This window comes from Camelus bactrianus, chromosome 5 (genome assembly GCF_048773025.1).
Source record: "Camelus bactrianus isolate YW-2024 breed Bactrian camel chromosome 5, ASM4877302v1, whole genome shotgun sequence".
In the NCBI taxonomy this organism is placed as follows: Eukaryota; Metazoa; Chordata; class Mammalia; order Artiodactyla; family Camelidae; genus Camelus; species Camelus bactrianus.
In genome coordinates this window covers 78,026,765-78,046,098 of record NC_133543.1, presented here as the reverse complement: position 1 = coordinate 78,046,098, position 19,334 = coordinate 78,026,765, and the positions used below count along the sequence as shown (strand labels likewise).

The 19,334-nt window shown below is 33.9% G+C and overlaps 1 protein-coding gene across 1 annotated transcript in view; it reads right to left on the bottom strand.

Annotated features, from left to right (window-relative positions):
- Positions 1-19,334, bottom strand: part of C2CD6 (C2 calcium dependent domain containing 6) — a 78,564-nt gene that overhangs the window by 46,607 nt on the left and 12,623 nt on the right. The window contains exons 3-9 of the mRNA XM_010971846.3: positions 19,004-19,055; positions 17,270-17,415; positions 14,182-14,301; positions 11,037-11,081; positions 10,033-10,101; positions 8,239-8,318; positions 4,875-5,021 (exon numbers count right to left, since the gene is read on the bottom strand). Of these exons, the coding sequence (XP_010970148.3) occupies positions 4,875-5,021; positions 8,239-8,318; positions 10,033-10,101; positions 11,037-11,081; positions 14,182-14,301; positions 17,270-17,415; positions 19,004-19,055 (659 nt within the window). The remainder of the gene's footprint in view (positions 1-4,874; positions 5,022-8,238; positions 8,319-10,032; positions 10,102-11,036; positions 11,082-14,181; positions 14,302-17,269; positions 17,416-19,003; positions 19,056-19,334) is intronic.

Here is a 19,334-nt window from a genome sequence, read left to right as displayed (position 1 = left end):
TTACAATGGAGAAAAGACAGCTTCTTCAATAAGTAGTGCTGGGAAAACTGGACAGCTATATGTAAAACAATGAGATTAGAACAGTTCCTTACACCATATAAAAAATAAACTCAAAATGGATTAAAGACCTAAATGTAAGACCTGAAATCATAAAACTCCTAGAAGAGAACCTAGGCAGAACACTCTTTGATGTAAATTGTATCAATATTTTTTTTTGGATCTGCTTCCTAAGGCAAAAGAAATAAAAGCAAAAATAAATAAATGGGACCTAATGAATGGGAGAAAATATTTGCAAATGATATGACCAACAAGGGATTAATATCCAAAATATATAAATAGTTCATACAATTCAACATCAGAAAAACAACCCAGTCAGAAAGTGGGTAGAAGACCAGAGTAGACATTTTTCCAAAGAAGATGTATAGATGGCTAACAGGCACATGAAAGATGCTCAACATTGCTAATTATTAGGGAAATATAAATCAAAACAACAGTGAGATATCACCTCACACCTGTCAGAATGGCTATCATCAAAAAGTCTACAAATAACAAATGTTGGCAAGGATGTGGAGAAAAGGGAATGCTTGCACACCATTGGTGAGAATATAAATTGGTGCAGCCACTATGGAAAAGAGCATAGAGGCTTTTCAAAAAACTAAAGATAGAACTACCATATGATCCAGCAATTCCACTTGAGTATATAACCAAAAAAATGAAAACACTAATTTGAAAAGATATATGAAATCTAATGTTCATAGCAGTACTATTTACGATAGCCAAGATATGAAAGCAACTCAACTGTCCATCAATAGATGAATGAATAAAGAGAATGTGGTATATACACACAATAGAATACTACTCAGCCATAAAAAGAATGAAACTCTGTCATTTGCAGTAACATGGATGGACCTACAGCATATTACGCTGAGTGAAGTCAGACAGAGAAAGATAAATACTGTGTGATATCACTTATTTGTGAAATCTAAACAATAAACGTATCTAGCAAAACAGAAACAGATTCACAGATATCTAGAAAACAAACTAGTGGCTGCCAGTGGGTAGAAGAAATAAAGGAGGAGCAAGATAGGAGTATGGGATTAAGAGATCCCATATACAAACAAAAATGTATAAAATAGATAAGCAACAAGGATATACTGCACTTCACAGGGAATTAGAGCCATTATTTTGTAATAACTTTTAATGGAGTATATTCTATCAAAATACTGAAACACTATGCTATAGACCTGAAGCTAATTCAATATAGTAAATCAACTATACGTCAATTAAAAAAAAAAAAAGAATTCACTGTCAAAGAGAAAAAAAGATAGAAAAAGAAATCTGTCATGATTTATACACTAATAATGAACTATCAGAATGGGAAATTAAGAAAACAATCACATCAAAAAGGATAAAATACCTAGGAAAAAATCTAACTAAGGAGGTCAATGACCTCCTTTGCAAAACAACGCAAACAAATAGAAAGATATACTGTGCTCATAGATTGGAAGAATTAATATTGTTAAAATGACTATACTACCCAAAGCGATCTACAGATTCAATGCAATCCTATCAAAGTAACAATGGCATTTTCCACAGAACTAGAACAAATTCTAAAATTTGTATAGAAACATAAAAGTTCCTAAATAGATAAACAATATTTAGAAAGAATAAAAAAGCTGGAAATATGCTCCCTAATTTCAAACTATATTACAAAGTTACAGTAATCAAAACAGTATGGTACTGGCACAAAAGAGACAAATCAATGGAACAGACTTGAGGGACCAGAAATGAACCCACATTTATATGGTCAATTAATTTATGACAAAGGAGGCAAGAATATACATTGGGGAAAAGACAGCCTCTTCAATAAATGGTGCTGGGAAAACTGGACAGCTACTTGCAAAAGAATCAAACAGGACTACTTCCTCATATCTACATACAAAAAACTTAACTCAGAATGGATTAAAGACTTAAATGTAAGACCTAAAACCATAAATCTCCTAGAAATAAATATAGGCAGTACATTCTCTGACATCGGTCTTAGCAATATTTTTTTGGATATGTCTCCTAATGAAACCTAATTAAACTTAAAAGCTTTTGCACAGCAAAGGAAACCATTAACAAAATGTAAAGACAACCTACTGAATGGGAGAAAATATTTGCAAATGATATGACTGATAAAGGGTTAATATACAAAGAAGTCATACGACTCAACAACAGCAACAAAAACCCAAACAACCTGATTAAAAAATGGGCCAAGGACCTGAGTATACACATTTCCAAAGGAGACGTACAGATGGCCAACAGGCATATTAAAAGATGCTCAGCATCAGTAATCATCAGGGAAATGTAAATCAAAACCACAATGAGATATCACCTCACAGAATGTCAGAATAGCTATTATAAAAATAGACAACAAATAACAAGTGTTGGTGAGGATGGGAGGAAAGGGAACCCCAGTGCACTGTTGATGAGAATGTAAATTGGTACAGCCACTATGGAAAACATCATGGAAGTTCCTCAAAAGATTAAAAACAGAACTACTCCAAGACCCAGCAATTCCACTTCTGGGTATTTTTCCAAAGAAAACAAAAACATTAATTTGAATAGGTATATGCTTCTCTCTGTTCATTGCAGCATTATTCACAATAGCCAAGATGGAAGCAACCTAAGTGTCCACTGATAGATGCATGGATAAAGAAGATGTGGTATATATACATGCAATACCACTCAGCCATAAAAAAAGAATGAAATCTTGCCATTTGCAACAATATGGATGGATCTAGAGTATGTAATGCTATGTGAAAAGAGTCAGACATAGAAAGACAAATACTGTAGGATTTTACTTATATGTGGAATCTAAAAAACAAAACAAATACAACAAATCAGAGACAGAGTCATAGATACAGAGAACAAACAGGTTGTTGCCAGGCTGATGGGGGATGGAGAGGTGAGTGAAATAGATGAGGGAAATTAAGAGGTAGAAGCCCCCAATTACAAAATAAGTCACAGGGATGAAATGTACAACTTGGGGAATATAGTCAACAATAATGTGATATCTCTGTAAGCTGACAGATGGTAACTAGACTTATCATGGTGATCATTTTGTAATGCATAGAAATACCGAATCACTATGTTGTGCACCAGGAACTAATATGGTGTTGTGGGTCAGTAATACTTCAAAACACAAACAAACTAATAGAAAAAGAGATCAGATTTGGGATTACCCAAGGCAGGAGGTGGTGGGACAGGGAATTGTATGAAGGTAGTCAAAAGCTATAAACTTTCCAGTTATAAAATAAATAAGTGCTAGGCATGTAATGTACACATGATTAATATAATTAACACTGCTATATGCTATATATGAAAGTTATTATGAAAGTAAATCCTAAGAGTTCTCCTCACAAGGAAAAATCTTTTTTCTTTTTATTTTATTTTGAGTCTATATGAGATTATGGATGTTCAGTAATCTTATTGTGGTAATCATTTTATGATGTATGTAAGTCAAATCATTGTGCTGTGTAGCTTAAACTAATACAATGCTGTATGTCAATTATATCTCAACAAAACTGGAAAAAAATAAATAAATGTTACTGAATGAATAAAACATAGGACTAGAGGAAAAAGAGGTTCCTTGGTCATCAGCTCAGTGTTTATGAATTAATTTATAACTCTGAGTAAAAAGTTGTTTAGTTATAATTGTTTATACACATAAACAATTATTTAAAAAATATTTGGGAGTTCTGTCTCTAGCAATGATGGAATAGGTTATTTCAGACAAACCATCTCACTGCTCATCTTAAAAAGCTAGAAAAAAGATTTAAAAATTTTTTGTTTGAGATAAGTATATAAGGATGGGGAACAAAAACCAGAATTCAGACCCCGTTAAGGATGAGAAGCCATGGTAAACACCTAGGCTTTCTAAAGCACCACACAAGAAAAAGTGCCTCCTTAAATATTGTACCCTAGTTGCCTCACACTAGTCCCAGTCTTGATGCTAGAAATAAGAGTAAACCAGAAAACGACTAATGCTCACAGGAACTAAAGCCCAAGTCATTTCAAACCATTTCAATCTCATCTCAGTTGAATTAAAATGATCTGGGATCGCTAGTGTTCCTAGGATACCTGGCTGCCATGTAGAAACAAATGTATATATTGTCTGTAAAAACATATAATCAAGAGCCTCAGATTAGTTCTACAGATTTTCAAATACAGTGTTTGGCACTCGATAAAATCAACTAGGCATATGAGAATATATGATTTGACTGAAAACTCTGAGAAAAAAAAACAATAAAAATAGACTTAACAGGAAATTCAAACAATCAAGTTATCAGAGATGAACTCTGAAATAATAATGATTAATATGTTCAAAGAATTAAAAAGTAATACTGAGGATTTTGGTAGACAAATGAGAACTATAAAATAAAGGAAAATTCCATAACTGAAAAGGAAATAACTGAAACTAAGAATTCAGTTGGCTTAACAGCAGGTTAGAAACAAAGAACAAAGAATAGGAATTATAAGACAGACCAGAAAAAAATATCTGGACTAAAACATAGGGAAAAAAGACGGAAAAATACAGAAAAAAGGATGAGACCGATAGAATATATTGTTGAGTGAAGAGGCAGAACAAATATTATACTTTCTCCCTTAAAAATGAGTTCTCATCTCTTTTCTTGACATAGCATTGACTTTTTTAAACAGACACTTAAATATGATAAGCAAAACTCTGAAAGAACCTCTGAAACCCATGAAATATCATGATGAAGGTTTCTGGACCAGTAGCAAGCCCACGTGTCAAAGGAAAAAATTAATCTAAAGAACATATAAGTAAGATGAATTTTTTTGTTTTGTTTTGTTTTGTTGATTTTTACCTTTCCCGAGGTTGTTGCTGAAGTTTTTCAAGTCGCACTACAGGTGACTGGTTGGATTGGGGCACTGTAGTGGATGCCCCAACAGTAACATTCAACTCTGGGGATAAGAATGCTGGATATTCTATTGGCTGTGGTATAATAACATTTCTGCAAAATGATAATAAAGTTAAATATTAAAATTATACAAAAGTACACTTCTAAAATCAGTGTTAGCTATCACTTTTTAAAAACTGAAGTATAGTCAGTTATAATGTGTCAATTTCTGGTGTTCAGCATAATGTTTCAGTCATACATATACATACATATATTCATCTTCATATTCTTTTTCATTAAAGGTTACTACGGGATATTGAATATAGTTCCCTGTGCTATACAGAAGAAATTTGTTTTTTAATCTATTTTTATATAAAGTAGTTAATATTTACAAATCTCAAACTCCCAATTTATCCCTTCCCACCCTCTTTCTCCCTGGTAACCATAAGATTGTTTGCTATGTCAGTGAGTCTGTTTCTGTTTTGTAGATGAGTTCATTAGTGTCTTCTTTTTTCTTTTTTTAGATTCCACATATGAGTGGCATCATACGGTATTTTTCTTTCTCTTTCTGGCTTACTTCACTTAGAATGACGATCTCCAGTTCATTTAGGTTTTCCAGTTCAGTGACTGTGCATCCTACTGTAAGGTCAGGCCTACAAAGAAGAGCAATCACAGGGTTCTACAAGGGTGGCTTCTTTCACAAACTTATTTCTCACAGTCGTGGTGAAAAATGTGTCTTCTGAAACCTCCCAGGGTGAATAAGTAGGTCTTAAGTGACAAATCCACTCTAACACTACAATCTCTCTAAAGTTTTGAATCCCTCCTCTACATTAAATCAAAGTAGGTCTGGCATTTTCAGTTCATTCACAGTGGCTATCTTTTGGTCCATGTTTCAGTAACCAAACTGTTGGGAGTCTTTTTTAACTTCCCAAGCTGCAAATCAAATGCAGAGGCTGACAAACTGCAAGATCTGCAGGATGAGTCAGCAAGCTGGAGACCCAGGGGAGCCAATGGTGTAGTCCCAGTCTAAAAGTCTGCAGACTTGAGATGCAGGAAGAGTTGATGCTTCCATTCAAGTCCAGAGGCAGGAAAAAGCCAATGTTCCAATCAAAGGCAGGAATTTTCTCTCATTCAGGGAAGGGTCAGATTTTTTGTTCTATTCACTTCTTCAACTGATTGGATGAAGCCCACCCACATTAGGGAGAACAATCTGCTTTACTCAGTCTACTTACTTAAATGTTAATCTCATCCAAGAACACCCTCACAGAAACACCCAGAATAATGTCTGACCAAATATCTAGGCACCCTATGGCCTAGTCAATTTGACAGAATTAACTGTCACACCCACCAAGTCATTGCCTTCATTCCAATTGTCAGTATCTCTCATGTACACTAATACAACAGCTACCTCCAATCTTAAACCATTCTGTCCATATTCAATCCTACTGACAGAATCATATAAAAATGCAACTTGATCATGGTATTTCCCCCACTAAAAATTCTTCAATGGCTCTACATCTGAAGCACTTCCAAAATTTTCCAATAAAGACTCCTGCGGGTAGAAGACAACGAAGGTCTTCAGGGGTGTAACTTAATGTAATCAGACACAAACCACATCATTTCTTGGAATCCTTTTGTTATCTTGAAAATGTATGTGACTTTTATATTCCAAGGCATAACATGTAGATGTTAATTTTAAGATAACATTTCCCTCTCAAAATCTCTGAGCAAAATAATGCTCCAGAAAGATGCACTGTATTTTCCAGTGCCTTTGTGTTGCTCTGCCACACTCCTGAGGACTCAGAGGAACAAAATTTACTCACATTTGAGAGCCCTAAACCTTCAATGATGATGATGGTGATGATAAGATATTTATTACTTTAATAAGTAGCCAACAACTAACTAGGAATTTTACCATTTGCTTTCATGTTCTAAGTCTTTATATGTAACTTACTGAATCATCACAGTAACTTAATTGGGTAGTTATTATTTTTATCCCACTTAATAGATAAAGCACAAAGAGTCTAAGTAAGTTGCCTAAGGTTGCACAGCTAGTACATGGCAGAGCCGAAATGGTAAGCCCTTGTAGTCTGGCTCTAGAGTCTGACCACCATATCTTGTCCCCACCTACTGCTCCAGGTCATCTCCCGTTATTCCCCTCCATGCTCCTATGCTCTTAGCAACCCACAACTAACTACTCACTGTTCTCCAATATAACATACCCTCTTGTGGATCCCACCTTTTACTTACGTGTCTTTTGGGGGCAGTGTGTCTCCTCACCCTTATAAAATCAACCCGATGCATTACTATTCATTTTTCAAGTCTTACTTCAAGACTTGAAGTGGAGCCTTACTTGATAATACTTTCCTCCTAACTCCCCTGAGAAGTATGAGAAGCTCCACGGCTGTGTCCCACAGTCCTTTATGTTTACCTCTAGGAAGGCTCTATCTCATCTGTATCATCACATTTCTTTTTACATGTTACCTTTGCTACTTGAGGGCAGGGACCATTTACCTTTGTATTATTACTGCCTCGTGAAGGTAGCAAACATTCAGTAAGTGTTGAATCAGTGGATGGATAAGGAAATAACAATCAATAAACATAAGAAAATCATTCAACTTTACTGTTCCAACAAATCACCAATATTAAGTGAATAAAATTTATTTTAACAATAATACCCAGTGTTGATGAGACTTCAGAACAATATGCACTTCAGAAAATAATTTCCCATTCTATACCTAATTCCCTCAATCTCATTTAAAGTATTTTCCATTCCTTATTCTTGGATAGCACTGTAGATTAAATATCTCTCCCTCAGGTGATCTATTTTTACTGTTGGCATTTCAACACTGTTTGACATACTATATTTTAAGCTTTGGTCTGCTAAAGACATTTTTTGACCATAGACTTTTTGCTGAAGATTTTAAAGTAACAATTGGAGTATGTGGAAGTGGAGGTAACACTACTATACTGCAGAGCAGAAAACTGACAACTATTAGGCACCTTGATCTTAAAAGTTCCTCATGTCTTTCTGCAAAAGGAATATCTCACTGGCCAACCTTCCTCATCAGGTTTCTCCTCTCTTCCCTCCATCAGCCATGAAGTTGGCAACTTCTCTCTTCTTCTTATCTCCAGACTTCCTCAACTCCTCTCTCCAGGGTTACCCCCAGAAACTCAAAATCTCTTCCATCTTAAGCAAAACAATTCACTTTCTTTACATTGGCGTCTAGCCCATTCAAGCCATGCCTTAAGACAACCAAAATGCTCCATCAATGGATTAAATATTTTAAATGCCACATGATATGATTGTGTTAGTAAGACTAACACTTACGTCACAGGGTCTGTTCTTTCTGGAGGCGGTGCAACATTCATAAACATACATGGCTCAATCATTCTCTGAAGAGGTTTTAACTGAAGAAGATAGTAAGTATATATTAACACTGTTTAGTTACCATTACAGTTCACCCTAATGCTACTATCCCCTGGGACTACAGAATAGGCCTTAAATGATACATATATGGAGAAAAGGAATTAAGAGAGGAAGAAAGAATGAACACTGAGCACCAAATATCTGCCAAGAATTTTACAATTTTAATATTATTTAATCCTTTCAATAATCCTGTAAGGTAGATAACTGCAACTATTTTACAGATAATACTGAAGACCAGTTCTTTGTTCAGGGTTACCCAATAGGCATGAGAGGCAGGATTTAAACGCAGCGCTCTCTCCCCCAGTGCAGTAGTCTTCACATGCTATCATGATAGGTAAGTAGGGGACTATATTACTGAAAGGTTCACAGAAATGAACTTTTATGAAGCTGAACTTATATGAAATTTCCCACTCTTTTCCTTACAATACCTTTGCTCTGAGTTTTAGTAGAGTCCACCTACATAAAACAATACAATACTTGCCCAGTCTTACTTGAAATGGATGTATCTCCCTAAGAATGGGATTGTCACATGATATACTTATATTCAGACAGAACACCTACTTCTGAAGTTGGTGCTCATAAACTACGACTGCCACAAAAAGGATTAAACAATTAGGAATCCCTATTAGGCCTAATTCATGACAAGAAAATAAAGAAAATAGGCAGAAAGAAAAGAAAAATAAAAGCAGAAAAAGAAAAGCTCATGCCTAGTATCAGTATATTACTCACTTGTGATTCAAAACGTGTTAAAAAAACATTATGATATATACCACAGGCAAAATTTAAAAACACATTTCACAGGGACTTCCCTGTTACCACAATGGCAGACATACTTAATAAGACTGCTGTATCAACTCTCAATTCATAATCAAAAAACAACCAAGAGAACAAAAAACAGCAAAAACTGAAAATTGAAGATTGTATGTAAAGTATAGGGGTCATTTCCCCTATATACCAGAAGTACTAATGGGACCAGATTTATAAATTCCCAAAAGCTGTGATAATACCCAGGGATAGCAAGAGTTTTTTCAAATGTGAGGTGAAAATATGTGTTGGTACTACTTTTCTAGGACAATTCCTTGGTCATTACTGACAATAACTTCAATTGTCATTACTGACAATTCCTTCTAGGTCATTACTGACAATAACTTCCATTCTAAGAATCCAGCCTAAGACATAATGGAAGAAAATGATATAGGTTAATGTACAAAAATTTTCACTGCAACATGGATATATGTCATAAATTTAAAGGGGCAGGCTAAAGCTAGGAAGGGATCTTCTTTGGGCATATTACTCTCTTGACGAATCAAGAAGGGCTGATGTTGGAATAGTCATGGGGAGAAAGGATTGTATGTGATCAGAGTACAAAATATTAACTGAACAACATCAAGGACTCCATTTCTAATAATTGCTTTTAGATATGAAAATCCACACTCACTTCTTAAATACTTAAATTTTGTTTTCAATGTACATACACACGCAAACAAGTTGTATAGTAAAGACATTTGAATAAAATATCATTATTTTTAAATGTATAAACAAATAATGGAACAGTTTCATTTTTCTTTAGGCCAGAAATGGCATTCCTTAAAAATATTTATTTTAAAGAATTTATCAAACTGGAAAGAACAAAGGCTGAGGAGGATGATTTGACTAAAGAGTTAGAGTAGAATTATTTTCAAAAAGGGAACTAACCTGATGTGAAAATCCATAACCAAAGTTTCCATAGGAGAACATAAATTCCACTACCACCCTGCAGATAAACTAAACATGTGCCAAGTTTATTTTATTGCTTGATCAGAAAGCTATTTTAACAGAGAAGTGATAGCAAGTTATATTTTTACTTCACAAATTTGTAAGTTAGAAAAACCAAAACATGAATCTGTTGATTAAAAAAAAAATTTACACAAGTAACACCTACAGAAGAATCCATGATGTTCCTGAAATGTTAAAAACCTTTTATGCTAAAATTAAGGAATATTATATGATTAAAATATGAAAAATATTCATTTATAATTGTTAATACAATTATGCTGAGACACACTTAAATATATCAGCATTCTTATCCATTATATATATTTAAAGTATTTATTCACACTTTTCCCATCTCCACTTCCATTTTCTGATAAAATTTTGATTTATACAAGTGATTCCTTCTCTCTGAACCCCAGCTTGCTCACATGTGAAATGAAGGAGGCTGTCAGAGGTTGTGACCTCAAATGTCCATCATTCTGTTTTTTATGTCCCTTGTCCCTGATTTAGTTATTGGCAGCAGAAGCTTCTCTGAGTAGAAGATCAATTAATCAAGATAGTAAGTTTTAAGTATTTAAAAAGAAATTCAAGTAAGAACTATAAACAACTCTTTAGAAACTCTTCAAGGAGAAAAACAATACTTCCTCAATTTAGCAAGTGAGGATCCTGAGGTCATGCAGTCAAAGAAGCAGCTGGAGGCATTTCACTCTCCCACCCAACAATTTCTAATTTTCTTGTTCACCATTTGGCAGTAAGATAGCAGCATTTTTAAAAAGGTGGAGATGAAGATTTTCGTGAGCAAATATTATACTCTCTATTTAATACATTTCTATTCATTCAAATAGTCACTGGTAGGGTAACAAAAGAATAAAAACAGTATCGGAGTAAAGTTAGATGAAATGTTAAATGTGTGCACAAAGCTTTGGAAGTTTCAGTAAAGTTCTTACCATGTGTTTATTCAACATTTGGAGTTCTTCAGTAAAGCATCCTTTCTAGAAAACAGTAAGAAATAATAAAATTCTTAAATATAGAATCACTGATGTTGGTCACTTGTATATTATCTAAACCATCTCATAAATTTTAAAAAATTAGGTAATGATTTTAATGTACATATTAATTTAATAGCTAAAATACAAATACAGTGAATGTTTAGAAGAAAATAAAAATTCCAGATTGTACCAGAAATAAATGTTAATATCTACATTTATGTTTTAAAGAAAAATGTTCCTGCTACTTACACTTCCCCTTTTTGGAAGTCTTAGAGGAAGAGCCATGCCTGCACTCCTTTGAGGGGTTACTTAAACATAAGTCTACCTGATAGGCTGACTCATGACAGAACTGCGTGCTTCTCTCATCCTTTGGGGACTGTTGGGATCTTTTTGACCAGGTAAACCTTTGGTATCCCTGGTCATCATTTCTGGTCATCATTTCTGGTCATCCCTGCTGTGCTAATCCAACATCCAATGGTTCCCTTTCTTCCCAGCATTTTCCACTGGGGCTCATGAAATCCCCATTCCACAGTTAACAAACAACTTTACATCTTCAACTGCTCCACTAAACATTCCCCCTTTGCTTTCCCCCAGACCTGACTCATCACTAAGGATGCTGCTCCCCTTTCAGACTCCTCAAGCAAAGGACCACATAGCTCAAGGTCAGGTGGTGGAGTAGGATCCTCCACACTCCCTTCTACTGCTTTCAGATCTTATTATTTTAGGTAGATAGAAAGCTTTCCTCTTTTATGCCTCATGCTATCTGGCATGTCTTTCAGACATTCTGGTCACTAATGCTCACTTGGCAAAAACTTCGGCACCTGGTCTACATGTCCTCTGTACTCGCAAACGTAACAATCCACAAGAAACTATTTATCACCTGCCCTCTCAGCTCCTGGTGAGGCATTATAATGAGGAAAATAACAGGTCTAGAAATTGAATTTGGTTCTTTTTATATTTCCTATTTTTCTGCTTATGTTTATGAAAAAAGAATTAGAAGAAATTTTTGAGAACTTAAATGTTATATTAGAACTGTAGAATAAGGATAATATTTTTCATTTAAAAAATTTACTCTTATAAAAATAAACACTGGAAAGTTTGCCATATAACTATAGTCCAAACATAGCTCCTTCAACAAAACGTTACTAATAAATTATGTCACATTTTTCTGACACCTAAATTGCCATACAAAGTAAAAGGAATTTTAGTCATTTCCCAGATCTTCTCCCCAGATTCTTCTGAGAACCCTCAGTTGTTTACTCTTATTCATAGTCAATATGTTCTCCTCTGTGATCACCTGATGCCTCTTTGCTAATTTATTAGAAAGCTATCTGATTTCCTAAGCTCTTATCACAAAAGGTTTCAAACATATCAATCAGTTGAAACACTACACGTTCCATATACTTTCCATCTAGATCAAATGTAATTACTTATGCTAAGTTCAAGCTCTTGGTTAAGTGGTGACTATCACTTCTTCTTTTTTTTCACCATAAATTATGAATTTATTATTAGCTTTTAAATTTAGTTTAAAAATCAAAGTAATTCATTTAAATAGTTTTAAAAGGAGTTAAATCATAAGTATATCATTATATTTCCTTTCCTGTAAACTTTTTTCTTAGAGCTAACCTATTTTTTAAATTTTTATTGAAGTATAGTCAGTTAACAATGTGGTGCCAATTTCTGGTGTAAAACACAGTGCTTCAGCCATATAGGAACATACATATATTCATTTTCATATTCTTTTTCACCATAAGTTATAAGATATTGAATATAGTTCCCTCTGACATACAGTATAAACTTATTGTTTATCTATTTTATATATATTAGTTAGTATCTGCAAATATTGAACTCCCAATTTATCCCTTCCCCCCAGTAACCATAAGTTTGTTTTCTATGTCTGTGAGTCTGTTTCTGTTTTGTAAACAAGTTCATTTGTCTTTTTTTTTTTTTAGATTCTACATATAACCGATATCATATGGTATTTTTCTTTCTCTTTCTGGATTACTTCACTTAGAATGACATTCTCCAGGTCCATTCATGTTGCTGCAAATGGCATTATTTTATTCTTTTTTATAGCTGAGTAGTATTCCATTGTATAAATATACTACCAGTTCTATTATAGAGGAACATTTTCCCCTTTGCAAAAATTATTCTATGTGCTGTTACTTTGGTACCATGTAAATATCTTGTCCTCCAATAGCCTAAAATTTTTAGTACCATTACTAAGTCTTAACTGACTTAATCATTATTCACTATGAAGAGTTGCAAAAATGTTGAATTTGTAATTCTATCATCCCTGCCATATTTATTAACTGACATTCTTCTGTTAAAAATGTAAAACTTCCTTTTCTCTTCCCATGCTCTTTTTTTTTCTTTTTTGAAGTTCACCAAGGATTCATCGATTTTTCTTTAATCAGAATTTGTAATGATCTTTTTGGTGGTTAAATTATCCTCAAACAGGCCAGGAGGAACCCCTGCAATCTGGCTCCCATGTCTTTTGAAGGAACTCCATTACTCTTTGAGGGCTTCCTTGCTTTATGTCCTAACAAATACTTCTGAAAACCCTTCAAATTGTTTATACTTGTTCACTAATCAGTTAGTCCTCTTCCTCTGAGTTCAGGGCAACTATGGCTACTGGAAAGTGAAGCAGGGACTCCTAGAAAGGAAAAATCAAGAGGGAAGGTACCACAAAATCTATGTGTAAACTCTGCCCCAAACTTTGGCTGACCCCTAAATGACACATGCCCAGGGCAGACCGCAAGCAGCCCAGCTAAGGATAAAGAACTGAAACTGGTGCTGCCAGTTAAGAGAGTTTGTGGTTTGAGTCTTGTTTTAAAACATTTCAGAAAACAAAACAAAACATGCTTAGTCTTTTAGGTTGTATCACTGCCCTTCTAGAAAATAAATTTTTAAAAACATTACGCTGTTACAAACCAACTCTTTTTTTTTTTTTTTTGAACCAGAGGGAGATACTGTTTACTAAGCACATGAATTTGATGACAGATAATAAACAAAAGCAGTCCATCAGGTATAAAAAAATCATAACAACAAACATCAACTGGACAATGTGATATCAAGGTGAAAAAATGATTTTGATACATACCTGAATTACTTCATAAAGATGTACCTGAACACTCCCTAAAAAATTAGGCCTTTTTGTATCATCATATCGCATTAGTTCTAAGTAAATATTATTCTTCTCATCATCTTGACGTCTGGGAACCTTCATAAAAAATACATATGAAAAGAATTAAATTTTCAGCCTGAATTTCTGACAGAATTTCTGAATACATCTATAAACTACGTATATATATGTACACACCTAGTGATTAGTTTTTATGTTATTAGCCAATCTCACAGTCACATATACCCTAATGCCAACAAAAATAAGGTTCTTGTTTATGTCTAATGTCACTTACAGTCTTTTTGAAATATCCACTGCTAACACTCTCTTTTTAACTCTACACAAAAGTTTAGCCTCAATACTCTACTGAAACTACATTTTCAAAGGTAGTCCAATACCCAATATCCAATCCAAAAAATGTAGGTAATCCAAACATCTAATTTCAAAACACATCCAATATCCTTTCCAGTCTTTGCTCTTTAACTTTTCGATAAAATTCATATCATTGTCTCAACTTGAAACTCTCTTCTAACCTTGAACCCTGTAACACAATACCATCATTATGTGACCTTTAAAATTCATACACCCTTTTGCCAATTTGAGTATTAGAATATTAGTGCCTTTAAATTTTTTAATTGAGATATAATTGACATATCACATTGCATTACTTTTAGGTGTATAACATAATGATTTGCTATTTGTATATAATATTAAGTGATTATCACCATAAGATTAGTTAACATCCATCATTACACAGTTACAATATTTTTCTTATGATGAGAACTTTTAAGATCTACTCTTTTAGCAACTTCCAATTACATAATACAGTATTGTTAACTATAGTCACCATGCTGTGCATTAGATCCCAAGGACTTATTTATCTCATAACTGGAAGTTTGTACCTTTTGACCACCTTCACCCATTTCACACCCCCACCTCGACCAAGCCCCAGCTTTGGCAAACACTAATCCATTGTCTGTGTCTATGAGTTTGGGCGGGGGTGGGGGGAGGAGCGGCTTTATTATACATACAAATGATCAAACAGTATATGTCTTCCTGTGTCCAACCCATTTCACTTAGCATAATACCCTCAAGGTCCAACCATGTTGTTGCAAATAGCAGGATTTTTTTCTTTTTATGGAACATGTTTCTAATCTATTCACTGTGGATGGACACTTAGGTTGTTTCCATGTCTTGGCTATTATAAATGCTGCGATGAACGTGGGGGTGTAGATATCTTTTTGAGATAGTGATTTTGTTTTCTTTGGATAAATACACAGAAGTGGAATTGCTAGGTCATCCGCTGGATGGTATAAGAATCCTCAAGCTTGACACAAAATGGTTAAAGTGATAAATTTTACATTATGTATATTTAACCATTAATACAAATGAACAAAAACTATTTTTTAAAGCCTTCAAGTATGGAATATAAAGTGTTCAAGTGGCACCAAACCGGCAGTGGCCTCAAGTCTCTTAGAGGCAAACACAAGTACTCCTCAGAGATGCTACTTTCATCCTAGGCCTCAAAGAAGGCCCAAAGACAATTTTCCAAGGAAAATGAGTACATAAGGAATGAATTTAATTACTAAGTCACTCCCAAACTTTCCATTAGAGTTTCACTAAAACTCTCCTCTTATTAGACTCAAACTAATGACTCCTATTAAAATAAATACAGGGAAAATATTTTGATTATTCTAATGAAAATAAGTACCCTGTTAATATATATTGTTTTCTGGTATTAATTTAAAGTTTTATTTAAGTGGACATATATCCACAAAATTCTTGAAAACTTTTCAATGAAGCTGAGGAAAATTATTTGCAAAGTAAAAGAAATAACACAGATTTCCCCGAGCAAAACAATGCCTTTTTTAACCTATGTTTAAAGAACTATCTTCAATACTCAATACTTAGGCAAAATGAAATATGTATATGGCATAGAGGAAGTGTTTTAGGACTTCACTAAAATTCAACTAATGTAATAAAATTATTAGAAACAATTGGACTAATCAATGAATCCTATGGCTAAATGAAAGTGTTGCTCATTTAAAAGACAGTTCAGATACATTTAAGATTCTAAGAAGCTTAACTATAAACAGAAGCAAACTCAGCACAGCAAGCTCTGTGTGAGAGGGAGTTTAATGAAGTGAGCCTAAAGCCAGATTGCATTCCCGGCTCCACCAATTACTAGTTCTATGACCTTAAGAAAGTTCTTTAAACCTGACACTACCTGTTTCCTCATCTGCAAAACAAGGATGACAGTAAGTGTATAGATATTCTGAGGGTTTGTTATAAAGACTGAACAAGCTAATCCATGCAAAAATAATTAGAGAGAGTATATATAAGAAGAAAGGAGAGAGGGAAAGGAGCAGGAGGCAAAAAAAAAAAAAAAAAAAGAAAAGGTGTGCTATGGACTGAATGTCTGTGTCACCTCAAAATTCATATGCTGAAGCCTAAATCCCCAATGCGACGGTATTTGTAGTGGGGGTGTTTGGGAGGTAACTAGTTCATAAGAGTGGAGCCCTCGTGAATCTGGTAAGTATCCTTATAAGAAGAGACGCAAGAAAGACGGTCTCTCTTTGCTCTCTGACATGCAATGAGAAGACAACCACTGGCAAACCAGGAAGCAGGTTCTTACCAGACTCCAGATAAGTCAGCACATTGATCTTGAACTTCCCACCAACCAGAAAGGTGAGAAATAAAGGTCTGTTGTGTAAGTCACCCAATCTATGGTAATTTGCTTTAGCAGCCCAAGCTGACTAAGACAGAGTGGAAGAGGATAGATGGGAAGAGAAGAATATGACAGAGAAAAATGTGTGCCTGCATGATAAACACTCAGAATCACAGACAGCAGGATCTCAGAGAAGAACACCATGATGATGTATTCTAGAGTAAATTATAAAAACATCAACATAGTCTATAATATAGAAGTAGAATACTATAAAATATCAAATAAAAAAACATTGCTTTGGTTTCTTTCCTATCCCCTGGAAAAAAAGATACTGTAAGTGTAGAATATTTGAAACTATAAAAATGCATACTTATATCTAGAAGAGAACTTTAACATTACCTTTACAGAAAAATACTTCACATCATCAAATGTAATTATAGTGTTCTTTTCATTGTTTGAGGATAGCAAGCTATAAGTTTTTGTACATTTCACCATGTTGTTTATAGAGATGCGAATGAATAAATTATTACAATATTGTAAATGGACTGAAAATAGATATTTAGGAAGCAAATCTTGTTGTAACTGATTAATAACACATTACAAAATTAATCCATTAAACAATTGAGGAAGTATATTTTGTTGTTACTGAACAATAATACACTATAAAGTTAATCCATTAAACAATCCAGGCTAAAACCTAAGAATCAATCAAATAAATACATAAATAATAGAGCATATTAAACAATAAGGAAAGTCTTTTAAAAGAGTATTTTTGCCCATCAGTGGTAGGCACAATATAAGGAAAAGGTTGATTCTTCCTTAGATCACTTCTCATATTATTATCCTCACATTTCCATTATAATTCCTTTGCAATTTTTCCTTTATATTATTTTTAAGGTGACTAAAACATTGGCAATATATACTTGAAAAATTTTTCCCAAGCATAATTATGTAGATATTTAAAAGATATGTCATTTCAGAGTAATTTATTCTTAATTTTAAGACAACAAAATTTAAAACAGCATTCTACTTTTTAACTCATTTCATTATATACTTATACCAGATTGGTCTATATTTTTATCTTTCATAGCACTTCATGCATTTAAAAATTTTGTTTTTATGATTGTCTTCAAAACTCTTTTTATATAGAATTCTCTTCAATAGTTCACTTTATATAAAAAAAAACATCAAGTCTTTATAATGAGACTGGTTTTATGCCATGATAAATCTAATAATAAGCATTCAGCTTATTTAAAGGCACTGAGAAAAATAAATCCTTTAAAGAACGTTTAAGAAAAGCATAGTCATTACTTAGAAATAAATTAGTATTGGGGGGAGGGTATAGCTCAAGTGGTGGAGTACATGCTTAGCATACACAAGGTACTGGGTTCAATCCTCAGCACCTCCTCTAAAAATTAATAAGTAAGTAAACCTGATTACCTACCCTCCAACGAAAAAAAAAAAAAAAAAAAGGAAAGAAAGAAATTAGTATTATCATACAAGAAGATATATTTTTTTTAATTTATATGATGATTGGGATGGATTACAGACAGTTAAAAATGTCTTGTCACTCTCCACATCAAAAAGTGGAGTTTATTTTCCTCTGCTCTTGAATATGGCCTGGTCCTGTGACTCCCTTAACATGAGAGGGACATGATCACAGCTGAGACTAGGATAGGCTGAGAGAGGCACCAGCCAGGGTGCAAAATTTAAAGTCACATCAAAGTTTCAGTAATCAAGATCGTATTTCAATGTACTGTTTTTAAAATCAAAATTAATGCAGAATTTTTTTTTAATGATGACAGATAAGACCCTGAGACTACATGGAAAGAAAGGTCTAACCCTTTCAGCATCCCAGCTAAGTCCAGTCTTTCAGGCATTCTCACCAAAGCACCAGACATGTAAACAAGCCATTTTAGATACTCCAGCCCCCCTGAACTGCCAGATGGCGCAGGCCCGTCTGTGATAACATGAAACAGAAGGACCACCCCGTGAAAGCACAGATAGTGACTGATAATAAAATGGTTAATGCTTTAAGCCACCAAGCTTCGGGGTGTTTTTTAATGCAGCAAAATATAACTCAAACAGTCATATATAATCATAGTGTGGTTCTTAAATCAAAAGAAAGGATACTCCTAGGCGTAAAATTTCTGCAGTTCTTTACATTAATAGCCAGACAGCCAACCTGTAACAATCAAAAAAACCACAGTGAATGAATTTTTAAAAGTTAATTTTCCTTCCATTTTACTCTACACAAACTATATTTTTAAAAAGTTTCACTTAGTTTTTCTCATTAGAAATAATGCTTCTTAGGGGGAGAGTGTAGCTCAAGTAGTACAGCGCATGCTCAGCATGCATGAGGTCCTGGGTTCAATCCCCAGTACTTCCCCTAAAAATAAATAAGTAAACCTAATCAACTTCCCCACCAAAAGAAAAGAAAAGAAATATTTTTTTTTATTAGAAA